Genomic DNA, 21,486 nt, shown 5'->3' on the forward strand with positions numbered 1-21,486 from the left:
TACATACACACACACACACACAAACACAGTGCATATACGTATAAACACACATACAAACAGTACATATACATACACTCACTCACACACAAATATACACACACACACACAATTCATTTAAAATTATGAAAACATAATGAAATAATTGACTTGTCTAATGTCTGAACACAAGGATGGCTTTAAATGTTTTATAATTTTACAATAGAATTACATTTTTATTGTAATGTAGATATTAAATCTAGTTACTTCTCAAGATAGTTCAACTTTATGCTAGATAGATAAACTATCATCTCACACAAAAAAGAAAAAAGAAAGCATTTGTGCTACCGATGCTTTACATAAAGCCATGAGACCAATGCAATGTGCCATCAAACACTAACGCCGTCACTGTGAGACAAACACACTCTGAGAAAAACACCGTCACATTTACATTTATTCCTGGAGGGAAGTTCACACACTGCTGGAAAGAGCAGCCAAACTAAAGCTCGAATGACATGTGATGTGAACGAGGCACAGAGCGTGTCTCGCTGCGCTGTAAAACACTCATATTCAGAGATAATCTGAGAATTACAAACTAAAGCATCAACAGAAGAAACGTACGCTGTGTCTTTAACAGCAAGGCAATAAACGACACGAGAACAATGCAACCCAACCGGATATATTGATATGCTCAGTCCATTCCCTCCTTTCCTCCGCATCAAGTCTGATCAGCCTCTCTCTTCCTATAAATAATGAAAAGGACAAAAAAACGAAAGTTCCTGCTAAGCAATTGCCATCAATAAGCACTCGTATATTTGTGGGAAAGAGCATCATTGGCTGCATTCGTGAGAGAGCGCGCTGTCATTGGTTGTTGCTGTCGTATGATTGGCTGTGGTTTTGCGAGCTTGCGCTGTCATTGGTTGTAGCTGTGGGATGAATGTCCGTGACTGACTGCCTGGATGGCCTGTTCGGGAACCAGACTGGGATCTGAGAGGATTGATGTGGAGGTGCTGAGCAGACGGAGTGAACTCAAGACAGCTGGAGAGAGAGAGAGAGAGAGAGAGAGAGAGAGAGAGAGAGAGAGAGAGAGAGAGAGAGAGAGAGAGAGAGAGAGAGAGAGAATATTACTATAAAACTGATATCACCAGGTAGATCCGACATGATTTCTGATTGGATAAGCAGGTTTAACGCTGTTGTAAAATGGTGGTGAGGTCAGTTAAATTCTGTATTTGTCACATGTCTGTCTAGTCCTGTTTAATACATGCATTGGTGTCAGAAGCTAATAAAATGTGAGTGGGTCCTCTATCTCAGATCTTTTTTTTACTGGAGTACCGTTAGATGCCATATTTACATTAAATACAAATATACCGCCGTTTACTAAATGATTGATTGGGCCAGATGTAACCCATTCTGTTCGGACCGGGACTCAAACCCGGGTCCGCCGGCATGAGAGTCGGACGCTCTAACAAGGAGGCTAAAGGCTGCAACCTCTAGCGGCAGTCGCTAAAGCGTCTCTTGAGGTCAGAGGAGTGAGGTTTACTCGCACAGCAACTACTACTAGCTGGGCTCTGTTACACTCACTCCCCCTAAACCGCACTCCCATCCGGGTCACGGCACCAATGTAACCCCTACTGTTCGGACCGGGACTCGAACCTGGGTCCGCCGGCAGGAGAGTCGGGCGCTCTAACAAGGAGGCTAAAGGCTGCAACCTCTAGTGCCAGTCGCTAGAGCATCTCTTGAGGTCAGAGGAGTGAGGTTTACTCCCACAGCAACAACTACTAGCTGGCCTCTGTTACACTCACCCCCCTAAACCTCAGTCCCATTCGGGTCACGGCACCAATGTAACCCCTACTGTTCGGACCGGGACTCGAACCTGGGTCCGCCGGCATGAGAGTCGGGCGCTCTAACAAGGAGGCTAAAGGCTGCAACCTCTAGTGCCAGTCGCTAGAGCGTCTCTTGAGGTCAGAGGAGTGAGGTTTACTCGCACAGCAACTACTACTAGCTGGCCTCTGTTACACTCACCCCCCCTAAACCTCAGTCCCATTCGGGTCACGGCACCAATGTAACCCCTACTGTTCGGACCGGGACTCGAACCCGGGTCGGCCGGCATGAGAGTCGGGCGCTCTAACAAGGAGGCTACCATTTTTTTTTTAATGAAATGTCGATTGCGGTCATATTGACCCCAAGGACAAATAACCTGAACCTTCATCTTCGTGTGTATCCCTACCACCGACCGGCACAGAAATGGATTACCCTTCATTTTTCCTTAATTAACTTCTTATGTAGCTGCATTAAAGACTGTATAATATAGAACAATTATATTTAAAAGTGGATTTAACATCAAAATGTAACTATAGAGACAGAGTGTCATAGAGCGTCATAATCTGAAGCCACGCCCACCGGGGGGGGGGGGCAATCTAAACGTCTTCACTGACTTTCTATTGCGGGAAGCGACCTCTTTGTCATTTCTGAATCATAACAAAAAAACTAACAATGTCTAAAAGCTGAAATGTGACAAGGTGTACAAAAAACAAGCTAAAAAAAAAACAGGAAAAAAAAGCCAGATGTTTTTATAAGCTGTTAAGCCAAAAAAACAAACGTTTAAGGACACAAAAGTGTATACAGGCACTTGAGTCGGAGCACGACTTGTTATTTTACTCTGAGAACTACGCCCACTGGAGGGGAAAGTAATCAGAGACAGGAAATATAATATATAAAACTGACATTTTGATATTTGACAACATGTTTACTGCACACGTAGACATACCGAGTATCAAGATCCCAAAATTGACCCATTCTTCCTGCTGAAGCTTCACGTCTTATTGCATGTATGCACTTTTGTCTCCTTAAACGCTCGTTTTATAAATACTTAGTTATGTGTTTTTTAGCTTGTTTGCTGTACACCTTGTCACATATCAGCTTTTAGACATTGTTCTGTTTCTTGTTATTTATAAGAAAAGACGAGGCGACCGCTTCACGCAATGCAAAGTCAATGGAGAGTGTTGGACGCTCTGTCTCTATAAATGACCAAATGTAACATTCTCCCTTTAAATACGTTGGCAGTTCAATAATTAATGCTATTATATAATAAATAGTCAGTAGTGCAGCTGATCTGGCAACCTCGAGTCAGGGGGAGAGGGATACACCGCTCTACAGTCATTTGAAAGTGATTGCAGTTCCAGCTTTGGCCATAATCTTACATACACTTCCTTTAAAAAAAGACAGATGTGGATCACTCACTTGGTCTGAGCGCAGGCAGAGAGCAGTGTTGGTCCAGCCAGGAGAGAGTGCTTCGACACAGGTCATCAACGCTAGCTGTAGACACCATACCATTAAACGACTCGAACAGCGGCTCGATGATGATACTAAACTACAGGAATGCCTTCAGTTCAGGAAAATATGAGTTAATCCTGCTTACAGCACCAGAACAGGGGTAAAAACAGAACAGAACTAAGAACTTGTACTGCCATTTAGGAGAACTCTTAGTGGAAAGATAAAATGATGTGTGAATACGGCCCCATGTCTGTTCAGGAGCATTGTTGGAGCGTAAAGAGTAAAACAAGCGATCATATGTAAACAGATACATATGAAAAATAACGTGATCATCAACAATAAACATCATATAAATCTAATCTATCTAATGTTAGAGAATGAGATGAGGAGCAGGACTGAAGCATTAGAGGTGTAGATGGACTCGATCTCTTCATCTGTGTCTGATCATCTCTGAATCTGATCTGGAGTCAGTCTTTCACAAAAACGTGATTTTCTCAGCTTTTTGTTCAAAATGTAGCTTTTTTATTAAACTTACCCATATTCAAGTGTTGATAGAAAATGAATGCATGAAGCTAGAATAAAACATTATTATTATTTTTTTAAATAAAAATAGTCATCTCTTTTTTTGATATATTTCATGCTCAGATTTTCACGAAACAAAATATTCTATGGGCTATTCAATTTTGGTGAAAATGGTCAAAAACCCTGGAGGTGACTGGCAACTTTTTTTTTTTTAAACGCTGGCGGGGAAAGAGTTAAAGGTTGTGTTAGACTCAGCTTATTATGCGCGTACACTCTGTACAATTACACACACAGGGATGTGCAGCAGCATACACACACATTATTAAATATTAAAAATAAAAGGATTGCTCTCTGGAAAAGCCTTTCCACTCGCACGTAAATAGCAAATCCACTTATGGTGCGAGCACAATTGGCTTTTAAAGGGAAAGGGAGATGAGACTCTGATTGGATTATTGCATGTTACGCCCAAAACACACTAATGACTCATTAAGAGACTAGTTTTCCCATCGTTAAACTAGCAAAAGTGGATTCGGACACGCCCTAAAGTGCACCTGCGCCTTGAGCACAGATCGTTAAAATAGGGCCGTCTGTGTCAGAAGACATTGATTCATCCACTGAATATGGATTACCGTCACGATCACTGGGGGTCCCTAAAAATCTTTGTGTTTATCTGAAGAAAGAAAGTCCTACACATCAGGAAAGTCATGAGGAAGAGTAAATGATGAGAGAATTTTCATTTTTGGGTGAAGTATCCCTAGTCTTTCATTCATATTAGGAAGAGACACAAAGCTTTGTAGGATACAATCCAGAACTTCCAGTTCTGCAGCGTCTGAGCCCTCACATACTCTCTGAACTTCTCTCTCATGTGGTCGAACCGCTGTCGTGTTATTGGGACGCCGGTCGCAGGAAGCTGCTGCTGACACACACTACATACAAAGAGGTCAAATACAATCCCACATCAACAGGGTTTCTGCAGGACTAGAGAAGGTAAATTAAAGACATTTAATTCAAGAAAATGTAAGGAATAAAATGAAGGGAATGTAGACATTTCACATTTAGAGAACATATTGACTTGCTAAGCACACAATGAGTTGTTTTAGTGACACTTCAAAGCTTGGAGAGAAAAAAACTATTTCCAACTGATCTTGATGTTTTTTTTTTTTTAAATTAATTTTACAAAAAATTGCTAAAAAGTTTGAGATAAGAAATCATGTGATAGCTATTTTATTATTAAAACAAGAACAAATATCTGTTATTTGTGCTGATAAAAATAAACATAATTCAAATGCAAGTAATTTTCATACCTAAGGACAGATATTTGTTCAAACAATTTCTCAGGAAACAAGACGTAATATCTTAATTTTGCATGCCATTAAATTAAAAAAAATGTTTTAAATTTGTACTGGAAAACAAAAATCCTGAGGAAAAACATTTTTTTGCTTAATTTGTTTTATTTAAATTTTTCTGTACTCTGCTTTAATGGTTAAATTAGATTTGACTGACTTTCGTACATCTTCTGAAATACAAATAAAGGTATTTGTAATTAAATTCTGTCCCTCAATTGACAGCCTAAGCAACTTCCACTGACGCTTCAGAAAGTTCATAAAGAGATCCTTAAACTGATCCATATGAATCAAGCAGATTATTCCAAATTTTCTGAAGAGACTTGATGGCTTTCTATGATGAAGGAAAGTCTTATGGGTTAGAAACGACCATAGGGCGAGTAAATGAAAACTGTCTCTTTAACTGACCTACTTTTGATTTATTCATCCAAAATTTGACAAATTCTGTGGCATTCTACATTATACACTGCAAACAATGTTTTTCTTACTTAGTATTTTAGTCAAAATTTCAAAAAATTCTTATATTAAGAAACATTTACTAGACAAGTAAAAATTAAATAAGTAAGTATTTTGTAGTATTTCTCTCACCCCACTGGCAGATTAGCTCATTTTAAGCAAAAACTCTTATTATAAGAGTTATTTTCCCCAAAACAAGACAATTACTTTTGCTTGTCTAGTAAATACTTCTTGTTTCAAGAATTTGTAGATGTTTGGACTAGAAACAAGACAAAAAAAAGACAAAAAAAAGACAAAAAAAAGAAGAAAAGCATTTTTTTGCAGTGTACAGTAAATACCATTTTGGTATTAGATTCTGGATCCTGAAATTTTGTCCACGTCAATGATAGGGCCCTAATATAATGCCATGATATTGAATTTGATCAAATGTAAGACATTTTTAATGGCTTACATTGTGGAAGGTCAAATTAAGACTTAAAGGGTATTGTATTAAAGGGTTACTTCAGCGATTAGCATATGGCTTTGTATCAGTAGAAACCCTGGAGTATATTTAAATGATTGTGCTTTCCCTCCTCATATCCCCCTGAGACGAGAGATTTATGCATTTTATTTCTGGAAAAATTCCTCACGTGACGCAAATTGACGATATTTGCATCATAGGAGGAATGTTTGGCCAAAGGCTAAAGACTACAGCCAGCAGAGGGATGTTTTCAACTCGCACATGGAGAATGGAGATCACACTCACAGCACAGCTCGGCTCAGGCACTCATTTAAACGGATGCTGAGCAATGTAAGTCTTTTAATTTCTCTAATTAATTTCTATGAAAGTTAAGCTTCCAAAGGCATGAACTGAAACGCGCCAGACTGGAGAGACGCTGTGAATGTATGCCGCGAGTGTGTTTACCTCAGCTCTCATCACGAGAGCTCATCAGCTCATTTATGACGTTAAATGTAATCTAATCCAGGAGGCGTCTCCATCATTATATTGAACAGACACGTTCAGTTTTTAATTGTAGTGTCTTCTTCAACTCAGTCACAGTAATCCAGTAGCGGTGGCTTTGGGAATGGCCTCACAGGGCAGCGAAGCATTCTGGGAATTGTAGTTTTTCATCCCCATGAGACAAAAACACATTTTCTGTCTTTTCTCAGTCTAGAAGGCACCAAATTCAAAAATAATTTCACATTTTTACTACATTAATGATCCAGTTTAAATACAGATTCATCTTCCCAGCGCTGAAGTACCCCTTTAAGACTTTTTTAAAGACCCGCGGAAACCCTGATTAATGTTACAGTCTCTCACAAACGCATCTGAAGCACACTCACTTGATGGCAGAGTTGAGCACCAGGATCTCGTCTCTCAGTCTCTGGGCCTCCTCGTGGAGCTGAGCTCTCTCCTGCTGCATCTTACTGATGTACTCGGCTGTCTTCTGCAGTGTGGTGGCCTTACTGATCTGAGAACGATGGGAACGAGAGTAGAGCGTTAGGGTGAGGTGGAGGAAGATAGTCTCAATCTTAGTGAACCGGAGGGTCACAAACAGCATCAGTCTGAAGTCTCATAAAAAAGTCTCTTCTATGAGAAGTAACGTCTGCATGCTTTTAATAAGTACTTAAGAAAATTATATACTTTAATAGAATAATATATTTTAAGGGAAAGCTCACCAAAATATGAAAATGTCCCTCAAAAAATGTCCCTTTACTCACCCTCACCCTATAATCAGTATTCTTTCAGACGAATACAATCAGAGTTATATTAAAAAAGGTCTCCAGAGCTTTATAATGGGAGTGAATAGAGTGCATCCATCCATCAAAAAAAATTACAAATAAATCCACACAGCTCACTTTTATAATGCATGGATTCACTATGATGGATGGATGCATTTTTGTGATGGAGGGATGCACTTTTATGATGGAGGGATGCACTTTTATGATGGAGGGATGCACTTTTATAATGGATATGTCACATGCCTGTCCGGTCTTGTGTGCACATGTGGGTTTTGTCATGTCTTGCATGTGCTCATGTAATTGTCTGATCCCTCCCCCTTGTTATCTGATTAGTGTTGATTTCTCCCACCTGTTCCCTCTTGATTTCTTCCCTTTATAAGCTCCTTGTGTTTGTCAGTCTGTTGTTGGATCCTTGTATGTCTACGTTTCCCCACTGGTATGGTTTTTGAGTTTATATGTGTCCTCTGATTATGTGTTTTGCCCCATTGTGGGTTTTGTGTTTATGTTTCTTTTGTTATAATAAATACACTCCTTTGCACTTGAGTCCTCGCACCGGTTTTCTCTTGTGTGTTACATGACAGGATAGATGCATTTTTATGATGGATAGATGCACTTAGTGATGGCCAAATAAGGCGTTTCGAAGCATTATTGCTTTCTGATACAATTGTGTCGAAAATGGTTCATTACTCGAAGCTTCATTCAGGTAGAAATTGCAGCACCATCTCCTGGTGAAGTAAATGTAATGCAACAAAGCTGACAACCAGAAAATGCAAGTATAGGCTTATGTTCACGCCCCGTTTATTACGGGTTTACCGAGGCGATCAAAGATGAAACAGTGTTAGTGCTGTGAAACTCATTTATGTGAACTTTACAGATACTGATGAATTTCATGTGTTCACCTTGATAATAAAACATTATCATGATGTGTGTGTGTAATTATTTCTTTAGACAAGGACAGAAGATCAGACCAGCTTTAAAAAGTTTTTTTTTTTCGTGTGTGGAACATATTCCATTAGGATGTGATGCCCCCACCAATAGAACCCAACACCTATCAGAAGAGAGCCACAGAGACCACTATAATTCCCATTACAACCAATAAAATTCCCATGAAACCCATTAAATGCAATAGAATTTCAGTAATGGTTTCTATAGTTTTATTTATTTATTTATTGTTTTATTTGTTTTTTAGCATGGCAGTATCATGTGTGAAAGCACATAAGAAATACAACCGGCAGGTTTCAAACCTGTCAACACTGTCAAAGCAGTCAGGTGGTTCACGACAGGAGTGAAGCAGTGTGTTTGCTTCAGAAGGCATTTTCACGTGACTAGTGACGTAATGATACAAGCTCCGAAGCAGTGGTTCACTGCGAGGACCGTTCGAGTTTGAAGCAAGCATCGTAGCAGACGTGTCAGCAAGCATCGTGTCAGACGTAACATCACTAGATGCACGTTTATGATGGACAGATGCACTTTTATGATGGATAGATGCACTTTTATGATGGATAGATGCACTTTTATGATGGATAGATGCACTTTTATGATGGATAGATGCACTTTTATGATGATAGATGCACTTTTATGATGGATAGATGCACTTTTATGATGGATGGATGCACTTTTATGATGATAGATGCACTTTTATGATGGATAGATGCACTTTTATGACGGATAGATGCACTTTTATGATGATAGATGCACTTTTATGATGGATAGATGAACTTTTATGATGGATAGATGAACTTTTATGATGGATAGATGCACTTTTATGATGATAGATGCACTTTTATGATGGATAGATGCACTTTTATGATGATAGATGCACTTTTATGATGATAGATGCACTTTTATGATGATAGATGCACTTTTATGATGGATAGATGCACTTTTATGATGGATAGATGCACTTTTATGATGGATAGATGCACTTTTATGAAGGATGGATGCACTTTTATGATGGATGGATGCACTTTTATGATGGATAGATGCACTTTTATGATGGATAGATGCACTATTATAATGGATAGATGCACTTTTATGATGGATGGATGCACTATTATAATGGATAGATGCACTTTTATGATGGATAGATGCACTTTTATGATGGATAGATGCACTTTTATGATGGATAGATGCACTAATATAATGGATAGATGCACTTTTATGATGGACAGATGCACTTTTATGATGGATAGATGCACTTTTATGAGGATAGATGCACTTTTATGATGGATAGATGCACTTTTATGATGGATAGATGCACTTTTATGATGGATAGATGCACTTTTATGATGAATAGATGCACTTTTATGATGGATAGATGCACTTTTATGATGGACAGATGCACTTTTATGATGGATAGATGCACTTTTATGATGGATAGATGCACTTTTATGATGGATAGATGCACTTTTATGATGGATAGATGCACTTTTATGATGGATGGATGCACTTTTATGATGGATGGATGCACTTTTATGATGGATAGATGCACTTTTATGATGGATAGATGCACTTTTATGATGGATAGATGCACTTTTATGATGGATGGATGCACTTTTATGATGGATAGATGCACTTTTATGATGGATAGATGCACTTTTATGATGATAGATGCACTTTTATGATGGATAGATGCACTATTATGATGGATAGATGCACTTTTATGATGGATAGATGCACTTTTATGATGGATAGATGCACTTTTATAATGGATAGATGCACTTTTATGATGGACAGATGCACTTTTATGATGGACAGATGCACTTTTATGATGGACAGATGCACTTTTATGATGGACAGATGCACTTTTATGATGGATAGATGCACTTTTATGATGGATAGATGCACTTTTATGATGGATAGATGCACTTTTATGATGGATGGATGCACTTTTATGATGGATGGATGCACTTTTATGACGGATAGATGCACTTTTATGACGGATGGATGCACTTTTATGATGGATGGATGCACTATTATAATGGATAGATGCACTTTTATGATGGATAGATGCACTTTTATGATGGATAGATGCACTTTTATGATGGATAGATGCACTAATATAATGGATAGATGCACTTTTATGATGGACAGATGCACTTTTATGATGGATAGATGCACTTTTATGAGGATAGATGCACTTTTATGATGGATAGATGCACTTTTATGATGGATAGATGCACTTTTATGATGGATAGATGCACTTTTATGATGGATGGATGCACTTTTATGATGGATAGATGCACTTTTATGATGGACAGATGCACTTTTATGATGGATAGATGCACTTTTATGATGGACAGATGCACTTTTATGATGGATAGATGCACTTTTATGATGGTTAGATGCACTTTTATGATGGATAGATGCACTTTTATGATGGATAGATGCACTTTTATGATGATAGATGCACTTTTATGATGGATAGATGCACTTTTATGATGGATAGATGCACTTTTATGATGATAGATGCACTTTTATGATGATAGATGCACTTTTATGACGGATAGATGCACTTTTATGATGATAGATGCACTTTTATGATGGATAGATGCACTTTTATGATGGATGGATGCACTTTTATGATGATAGATGCACTTTTATGATGATAGATGCACTTTTATGATGGATAGATGCACTTTTATGACGGATAGATGCACTTTTATGATGATAGATGCACTTTTATGATGGATAGATGCACTTTTATGATGATAGATGCACTTTTATGATGGATGGATGCACTTTTATGATGATAGATGCACTTTTATGATGATAGATGCACTTTTATGATGGATAGATGCACTTTTATGACGGATAGATGCACTTTTATGACGGATAGATGCACTTTTATGATGGATAGATGCACTTTTATGATGGATAGATGCACTTTTATGATGATAGATGCACTTTTATGATGGATAGATGCACTTTTATGATGGATGGATGCACTTTTATGATGATAGATGCACTTTTATGATGGATAGATGCACTTTTATGACGGATAGATGCACTTTTATGATGGATAGATGCACTTTTATGATGGTTAGATGCACTTTTATGATGGATAGATGCACTTTTATGATGGATAGATGCACTTTTATGATGATAGATGCACTTTTATGATGGATAGATGCACTTTTATGATGATAGATGCACTTTTATGATGATAGATGCACTTTTATGATGGATAGATGCACTTTTATGATGGATAGATGCACTTTTATGATGAATAGATGCACTTTTATGATGGATAGATGCACTTTTATGATGGACAGATGCACTTTTATGATGGATAGATGCACTTTTATGATGGATAGATGCACTTTTATGATGGATAGATGCACTTTTATGATGGATAGATGCACTTTTATGATGGATGGATGCACTTTTATGATGGATAGATGCACTTTTATGATGGATAGATGCACTTTTATGATGGATAGATGCACTTTTATGATGGATGGATGCACTTTTATGATGGATAGATGCACTTTTATGATGGATAGATGCACTTTTATGATGATAGATGCACTTTTATGATGGATAGATGCACTATTATAATGGATAGATGCACTTTTATGATGGATAGATGCACTTTTATGATGGATAGATGCACTTTTATAATGGATAGATGCACTTTTATGATGGACAGATGCACTTTTATGATGGACAGATGCACTTTTATGATGGACAGATGCACTTTTATGATGGACAGATGCACTTTTATGATGGATAGATGCACTTTTATGATGGATAGATGCACTTTTATGATGGATGGATGCACTTTTATGATGGATGGATGCACTTTTATGATGGATAGATGCACTTTTATGACGGATAGATGCACTTTTATGATGGATGGATGCACTATTATAATGGATAGATGCACTTTTATGATGGATAGATGCACTTTTATGATGGATAGATGCACTTTTATGATGGATAGATGCACTAATATAATGGATAGATGCACTTTTATGATGGACAGATGCACTTTTATGATGGATAGATGCACTTTTATGAGGATAGATGCACTTTTATGATGGATAGATGCACTTTTATGATGGATAGATGCACTTTTATGATGGATAGATGCACTTTTATGATGGATGGATGCACTTTTATGATGGATAGATGCACTTTTATGATGGACAGATGCACTTTTATGATGGATAGATGCACTTTTATGATGGACAGATGCACTTTTATGATGGATAGATGCACTTTTATGATGGATAGATGCACTTTTATGATGGACAGATGCACTTTTATGATGGATAGATGCACTTTTATGATGGATAGATGCACTTTTATGATGATAGATGCACTTTTATGATGGATAGATGCACTTTTATGATGATAGATGCACTTTTATGATGGATAGATGCACTTTTATGATGATAGATGCACTTTTATGATGGATAGATGCACTTTTATGATGATAGATGCACTTTTATGATGATAGATGCACTTTTATGATGATAGATGCACTTTTATGATGGATAGATGCACTTTTATGATGATAGATGCACTTTTATGATGGATAGATGCACTTTTATGATGGATAGATGCACTTTTATGATGGATAGATGCACTTTTATGATGGATAGATGCACTTTTATGATGGATAGATGCACTTTTATAATGGATAGATGCACTTTTATAATGGATAGATGCACTTTTATGATGGATAGATGCACTTTTATGATGGATGGATGCACTTTTATGATGGATAGATGCACTTTTATAATGGATAGATGCACTTTTATGATGATAGATGCACTTTTATGATGGATAGATGCACTATTATAATGGATAGATGCACTTTTATGATGATAGATGCACTTTTATGATGATAGATGCACTTTTATGATGGATGGATGCACTTTTATGATGGATGGATGCACTTTTATGATGGATAGATGCACTTTTATGATGGATAGATGCACTTTTATGATGATAGATGCACTTTTATGATGGATAGATGCACTATTATAATGGATAGATGCACTTTTATGATGGATAGATGCACTTTTATGATGGATAGATGCACTTTTATAATGGATAGATGCACTTTTATGATGGATAGATGCACTTTTATAATGGATAGATGCACTTTTATGATGGATGGATGCACTTTTATGATGGATGGATGCACTTTTATGATGGATAGATGCACTTTTATGACGGATAGATGCACTTTTATGATGGATAGATGCACTTTTATGATGGTTAGATGCACTTTTATGATGGATAGATGCACTTTTATGATGATAGATGCACTTTTATGATGGATAGATGCACTTTTATGATGATAGATGCACTTTTATGATGATAGATGCACTTTTATGATGGATAGATGCACTTTTATGACGGATAGATGCACTTTTATGATGATAGATGCACTTTTATGATGGATAGATGCACTTTTATGATGGATGGATGCACTTTTATGATGATAGATGCACTTTTATGATGATAGATGCACTTTTATGATGGATAGATGCACTTTTATGACGGATAGATGCACTTTTATGATGGATAGATGCACTTTTATGATGATAGATGCACTTTTATGATGGATGGATGCACTTTTATGATGATAGATGCACTTTTATGATGATAGATGCACTTTTATGATGGATAGATGCACTTTTATGACGGATAGATGCACTTTTATGACGGATAGATGCACTTTTATGATGGATAGATGCACTTTTATGATGGATAGATGCACTTTTATGATGATAGATGCACTTTTATGATGGATAGATGCACTTTTATGATGGATGGATGCACTTTTATGATGATAGATGCACTTTTATGATGGATAGATGCACTTTTATGACGGATAGATGCACTTTTATGATGGATAGATGCACTTTTATGATGGTTAGATGCACTTTTATGATGGATAGATGCACTTTTATGATGGATAGATGCACTTTTATGATGATAGATGCACTTTTATGATGGATAGATGCACTTTTATGATGATAGATGCACTTTTATGATGATAGATGCACTTTTATGATGGATAGATGCACTTTTATGATGGATAGATGCACTTTTATGATGGATAGATGCACTTTTATGATGATAGATGCACTTTTATGATGATAGATGCACTTTTATGATGATAGATGCACTTTTATGATGGATAGATGCACTTTTATGATGGATAGATGCACTTTTATGATGGATAGATGCACTTTTATGATGATAGATGCACTTTTATGATGATAGATGCACTTTTATGATGATGGATGCACTTTTATGAAGGATGGATGCACTTTTATGATGGATGGATGCACTTTTATGATGGATGGATGCACTTTTATGATGGATAGATGCACTTTTATGATGGATAGATGCACTATTATGATGGATAGATGCACTTTTATGATGGATAGATGCACTTTTATGATGATAGATGCACTTTTATGATGGACAGATGCACTTTTAGGATGGATAGATGCACTTTTATGATGGACAGATGCACTTTTATGATGGATAGATGCACTTTTATGATGGACAGATGCACTTTTATGATGGATAGATGCACTTTTATGATGGACAGATGCACTTTTATGATGGATAGATGCACTTTTATGATGATAGATGCACTTTTATGATGATAGATGCACTTTTATGATGATAGATGCTCCTTTATGATGATAGATGCACTTTTATGATGATAGATGCACTTTTATGATGATAGATGCACTTTTATGATGGATAGATGCACTTTTATGATGGATAGATGAACTTTTATGATGGATAGATGCACTTTTATGATGATAGATGCACTTTTATGATGATAGATGCACTTTTATGATGGACAGATGCACTTTTATGATGGATAGATGCACTTTTATGATGGACAGATGCACTTTTATGATGGATAGATGCACTTTTATGATGATAGATGCTCCTTTATGATGATAGATGCACTTTTATGATGATAGATGCACTTTTATGATGATAGATGCTCCTTTATGATGATAGATGCACTTTTATGATGATAGATGCACTTTTATGATGGATAGATGCACTTTTATGATGATAGATGCACTTTTATGATGATAGATGCACTTTTATGATGGATAGATGAACTTTTATGATGGATAGATGCACTTTTATGATGGATAGATGCACTTTTATGATGATAGATGCACTTTTATGATGATAGATGCACTTTTATGATGATAGATGCTCCTTTATGATGATAGATGCACTTTTATGATGATAGATGCACTTTTATGATGATAGATGCACTTTTATGATGGATAGATGCACTTTTATGATGGATAGATGAACTTTTATGATGGATAGATGCACTTTTATGATGATAGATGCACTTTTATGATGATAGATGCACTTTTATGATGGACAGATGCACTTTTATGATGGATAGATGCACTTTTATGATGGACAGATGCACTTTTATGATGGATAGATGCACTTTTATGATGATAGATGCTCCTTTATGATGATAGATGCACTTTTATGATGATAGATGCACTTTTATGATGATAGATGCTCCTTTATGATGATAGATGCACTTTTATGATGATAGATGCACTTTTATGATGATAGATGCACTTTTATGATGGATAGATGCACTTTTATGATGATAGATGCACTTTTATGATAGATGCACTTTTATGATGGATAGATGAACTTTTATGATGGATAGATGCACTTTTATGATGATAGATGCACTTTTATGATGATAGATGCTCCTTTATGATGGATGCACTTTTATGATGATAGATGCACTTTTATGATGGATAGATGCACTTTTATGATGATAGATGCACTTTTATGATGGATAGATGCACTTTTATAATGGACAGATGCACTTTTATGATGGATGGATGTACTTTTATAATGGATAGATGTACTTTTATGATGATAGATGCACTTTTATAATGGATAGATGTACTTTTATAATGGATAGATGCACTTTTATGATGATGGATGCACTTTTATAATGGATAGATGCACTTTTATGATGATAGATGCACTTTTATGATGATGGATGCACTTTTATGATGATAGATGCACTTTTATGATGATAGATGCACTTTTATGATGATAGATGCACTTTTATAATGGATAGATGGATGCACTTTTATAATAGATATATGCACTATTATGATATATGGATGGATGTACTTTTTTGGGCTTCAAAATCAAATCCTCCATTCGCAGCCATTATAAAGCTGGGAAGATACATTAATTAAGATACATAAATATATAATGTAAGTATACATTAACACACTTTTATTTCACTTCTAGAATTATGTAATTACTCGATTGTCAATTACTGCACTATTGTGGTTTGTGTGTCTGTATGTCAATAAAAAAATAAAAAATAAAGCTGGGACGAGCCAGGACATTTTTTTAATATAACTGATTGCATTCGTCTGACAGAAGAAAGTCATACACACCTAGGATGGCTTGAGAGAGAGTAAATCATGGGCTAATTTACATTTTTGGATGAGCTATCCCTTTATGTGCGAACTGAATGTTTTCTAAAAGTTAAAGGGATAGTTGCCCCTATAATGAAAATAAAGTCATAATTTACTCACCCTGATGTTGTTCTAATGTTCTAAGATTAATGCCCTTCTTTCTTTTTCAGACCACAAAAGGTACAGTTTTTGCGCTCATCCATATAATGGCAGTGTGGGCGGGACATTTTTTAATTTTTCTCATTTTGTTGTCCATAAATTAAAGGGTGTACAGCACCATGGCCAGTAAATGATCAGTTAATCATAATTTTAGGGTGAGCTATCCCTTTAACTGCATATTATTTACCTTTTTTAATGTACTTTTAAGATTTGAAGTGCACATAACTCTTCTTTTTCACAAGAGGAGACTGCTGTAGTCACTGAGAAGAGTTACCTTTATACTTGGCTGTGAGCTGAGCGTGGTCACCAGACTGTGAAGCGTATCGAAGCCGAGTTTGATGTTGAACCGTCTCTTCTGCTCGGCAGAAATGTGTGTGATCCGTCGTGTGTCTGTCTGTGAAACAACACAACATGAGTACCACAACACAAACCGAGTGCTTATTGACAGGGTTGGGAAGGTTGCTTTTAAATGTTTTTCACTACGGATACAAGCATTTTGTTAGATTACACAAGATTTGCAACTTAATCTAAATACTTTAGAATACTAATAAGGTGTGTAACACAAACATAGGACTCTGCATTTTATTTTAAACAATATCCATTTTCAAAAATATTTCTTGAAACAAAAAATGCAGACAATCTTAGAGCAAAGAAAAAAGAAATACTGACGCTCAAGAAGGCAACGCGACGCTTTTTGAATTGGATGAACAGGGTGAATTGTATTGATTTTGTCTTCTAAAAAAACATGTAGTTATTAGCTTCTGAAGGTCAGCACTACATGAAAAATATGATCTTTAAACATTTTCACATCATACTGTTCAAAAGTTTTCACCCCCTGCTCTGGTGGGCCCATTTGCCACTGCATGTTTAAAACATAACATAAATATCCTATATTTATCCTGATCTAATGTTGAAACTATATATATCAAACTATATATCATTTGAAAGCTTACAAACTCAAGATTCATCCTGTGTACGCCATTTTGAAATCAGACCTTGCGTTACAATTGAAGCGGTGCTCTAAATGATTCTAGCGGGCTCCTCCCCAAGTGGCATCGTCATGTTTTATATTTATTTAACTACTTTGTAATAAAAACCTTTTCTAATCTTGACAAAACACATATCGTCTGAGGTCTGAGTCGGTTCTATATCTGCTATTTCAATGACACCCGGTGGCTATTTGTGGTACAGCGCGTAAACAAAATTTCATGGGAAGTTCAATTTTTGTGACATCAACTTCAAATTTGGAACACAAATTAATTATACATATGGCTTTGATTTGATAGTAATTTCAGAGTACAAATTATTTTGTAACATATATATTATATTAAATATCTAGTACAGTATATTTGATTTACAGTAAATTTAAATGTATACGTTCATTGTTTTAAGGGATTTCTCTTGAGCAATACTCTGCTGACTGTCTTCTTTAAAATAAGACCAAACTTATGTCTATACAGCAAAGCATTCTTGAATTGCAACCATTTAAGTTTGGATAATGCTGGTTTTAACACCCACTGGAAACTTTAAATTAGCAATTAAAACATTACTTGCAAAAGCCCGCAGAGCCCTGCACGCTATACGAATAAAATTATTCAAAATAGACATCCCCATTAGAATCTGGACAAAGATATTCGATAGCGTCATCCTGCCCATTGCACTGTACGGAAGTGAGGTCTGGGGCCCAGCGAGTAACTTCAGCCACAAGGTCTGGGACAAACACCCTGTAGAAGGCCTACATGTAGAGTTCTGTCGAAACATCCTCCACGTCCACAGAAACACACCGAACAACGCATGCAGGGCGGAGCTGGCCGACTGCCCCTTAATCTAACCATTAAAAAAAGAGCCTTGAAGTTCTGGATCCACCTACACTCAAGCTCTAAAGATGATCTTCAGTTTAAAGCCCTACAAACCCAGAAAAAAAGTAATCTCTGTGTAATGGTGTCAGAACTGATGAACAAAGCGTATACCACTGCTCCTGTAAAATCTGCAGAAATCAAAGAAATAATGAAAAACGAGAGAGAGGCATATATGCAGCATTGGAAACATCAAACCAAAGAGCAAAGCCGTCTCCAATGTTATCTGGGACTAAACAGAGAGTACAGTCTGGCTAACTATCTCATCTCAGTCAGAAACACAACACACAGAGCGTTATTAACCAAGTACAGGCTGAGTGACCACACACTGGCCATAGAAAGAGGGCGGCATAAGAAGACATGGCTGCCCACAGAAGAGCGTATCTGTAGAGAGTGTAGATCAGGAGCAGTGGAGACAGAGGCACACTTCCTCCTCCACTGGATAAATACACCGCCCTAAGAGACTCACTGGATGGGCAAATACAACACATTATCCCTGACTTCCAGTCACTACACCATCACAAGTTCTCAATTGGATTAAGGTCTGGAGATTGGGCTGGCCACTCCATAACATTAATTTTGTTGGTTTGGAACCAAGACTTTGCCCGTTTACTAGTGTGTTTTGGGTCATTGTCTTGTTGAAACAACCGTTTCAAGGGCATGTCCTCTTCAGCATAGGGCAACATGACCTCTTCAAGTATTTTAACATATGCAAACTGATCCATGATCCCTGGTATGCGATAAATAGGCCCAACACCATAGTAGGAGAAACATGCCCATATCATGATGCTTGCACCTCCATGCTTCACTGTCTTCACTGTGTACTGTGGCTTGAATTCAGAGTTTGGGGGTCGTCTCACAAACTGCCTGTGGCCCTTGGACCCAAAAAGAACAATTTTACTCTCATCAGTCCACAAAATGTTCCTCCATTTCTCTTTAGGCCAGTTGATGTGTTCTTTGGCAAATTGTAACCTCTTCTGCACATGCCTTTTTTATTAACAGAGGGACTTTGCGGGGGATTCTTGAAAATAGATTAGCTTCACACAGACGTCTTCTAACTGTCACAGTACTTACAGGTAACTCCAGACTGTCTTTGATCATCCTGGAGGTGATCATTGGCTGAGCCTTTGCCATTCTGGTTATTCTTCTATCCATTTTGATGGTTGTCTTCCGTTTTCTTCCACGTCTCTCTGGTTTTGCTCTCCATTTTAAGGCATTGGAGATCATTTTAGCTGAACAGCCTATCATTTTTTGCACCTCTTTATAGGTTTTCCCCTCTCTAATCAACTTTTTAATCAAAGTACGCTGTTCTTCTGAACAATGTCTTGAACGACCCATTTTCCTCAGCTTTCAAATGCATGTTAAACAAGTGTTGGCTTCATCCTTAAATAGGGGCCACCTGATTCACACCTGTTTCTTCACAAAATTGATGACCTCAGTGATTGAATGCCACACTGCTATTTTTTTGAACACACCCCTTTCAACTAATTCAACTAATTGCCCAATTGCACAGCCTTAAGAGCGTGCATATCATGAATGCTGGGTCTCATTTGTTTTCTGAGAATCTACTGAACCTACTGGTAACTTGTTTGCCACGTTGCAATAAAAAAATATACGAAAAACCTTGATTATTCTGGTTAGTCACATTGTACTGCTATTATTTTGAACAAGACTGTAACTGTAATTTGATTAACACCCATTTAAAATTTTACTGTAATGAAATACAGTTAATCAAATGTTGTATTTCAAATATACGTAACTAATGTATTTAATTTCTCCCCAACTCTGGTTATGACGCAAACATGTGCAGTGTTCTTACTCTTGAGGACTCCATCTTGGCCTGTCCGGGTAACTCCTCTGGGGTTTTCTCCGGTGGATATGTAGGTGACGTCTGCCCCATGTTTCCTGAAAAAGTAACTAAAAATACACACGACATTTCTATGGATGCTTATTTCTGCCACAGAACAAAAAATAAAGAAAGAAAATAAATAAATAAATTAGGCTTCTACACATTTCATTACTTTTGTATGGAAGCCCGTTTCCGCCACTAAATAAAAAAATAAAAAGAGTAATTGCGACTTTTTATCTCAGAATTCTGACCTTTTTTCCTCACAATTGCGAGTTTTAAAGTCACAAATCTGAGATATAAACTCGCAATTGCGTGATTTTTATTTCTCAGTCAGAATTGCGAGTTTATATCACACAATTGTGACTTTATATCACACAATTGTGACTTTATATCACAGAATTGCGAGTTTATATCACACAATTGTGACTTTATATCACGCAATTGTGACTTTATATCACACAATTGTGACTTTATATCACACAATTGTGACTTTATATCACACAATTGTGACTTTATATCACACAATTGTGACTTTATATCACAGAATTGCGAGTTTATATCACACAATTGTGACTATATCACAGAATTGCGAGTTTATATCACACAATTGTGACTTTATATCACACAATTGTGACTTTATATCACACAATTGTGACTTTATATCACACAATTGTGACTTTATATCACACAATTGTGACTTTATATCACACAATTGTGACTTTATATCACGCAATTGTGACTTTATATCACACAATTGTGACTTTATATCACACAATTCTGACTTTATATCACAGAATTGCGAGTTTATATCACACAATTGTGACTTTATATCACACAATTCTGACTTTATATCA

The 21,486-nt window shown here is 36.7% G+C and overlaps 1 protein-coding gene across 2 annotated transcripts in view; it reads right to left on the bottom strand.

The window, feature by feature from the left end:
- Positions 1–410: 410 nt before the first annotated feature.
- Positions 411–21,486, bottom strand: part of LOC137071587 (carbohydrate-responsive element-binding protein-like) — a 67,172-nt gene continuing 46,096 nt past the window's right edge. Inside the window, exons 12-17 of one of the 2 annotated variants that reach the window (XM_067439716.1) lie at positions 20,603–20,700; positions 17,202–17,321; positions 6,894–7,021; positions 4,574–4,697; positions 3,217–3,346; positions 411–1,014 (exon numbers count right to left, since the gene is read on the bottom strand). In XM_067439716.1, the coding sequence (XP_067295817.1) occupies positions 890–1,014; positions 3,217–3,346; positions 4,574–4,697; positions 6,894–7,021; positions 17,202–17,321; positions 20,603–20,700 (725 nt within the window). In that variant the 3' untranslated portion in view covers positions 411–889. The remainder of the gene's footprint in view (positions 1,015–3,216; positions 3,347–4,573; positions 4,698–6,893; positions 7,022–17,201; positions 17,322–20,602; positions 20,701–21,486) is intronic. The other variant, XR_010904455.1, reaches the window with a different exon arrangement.

The sequence above is a fragment of the Pseudorasbora parva genome, chromosome 3 (assembly GCF_024679245.1).
Source record: "Pseudorasbora parva isolate DD20220531a chromosome 3, ASM2467924v1, whole genome shotgun sequence".
In the NCBI taxonomy this organism is placed as follows: Eukaryota; Metazoa; Chordata; class Actinopteri; order Cypriniformes; family Gobionidae; genus Pseudorasbora; species Pseudorasbora parva.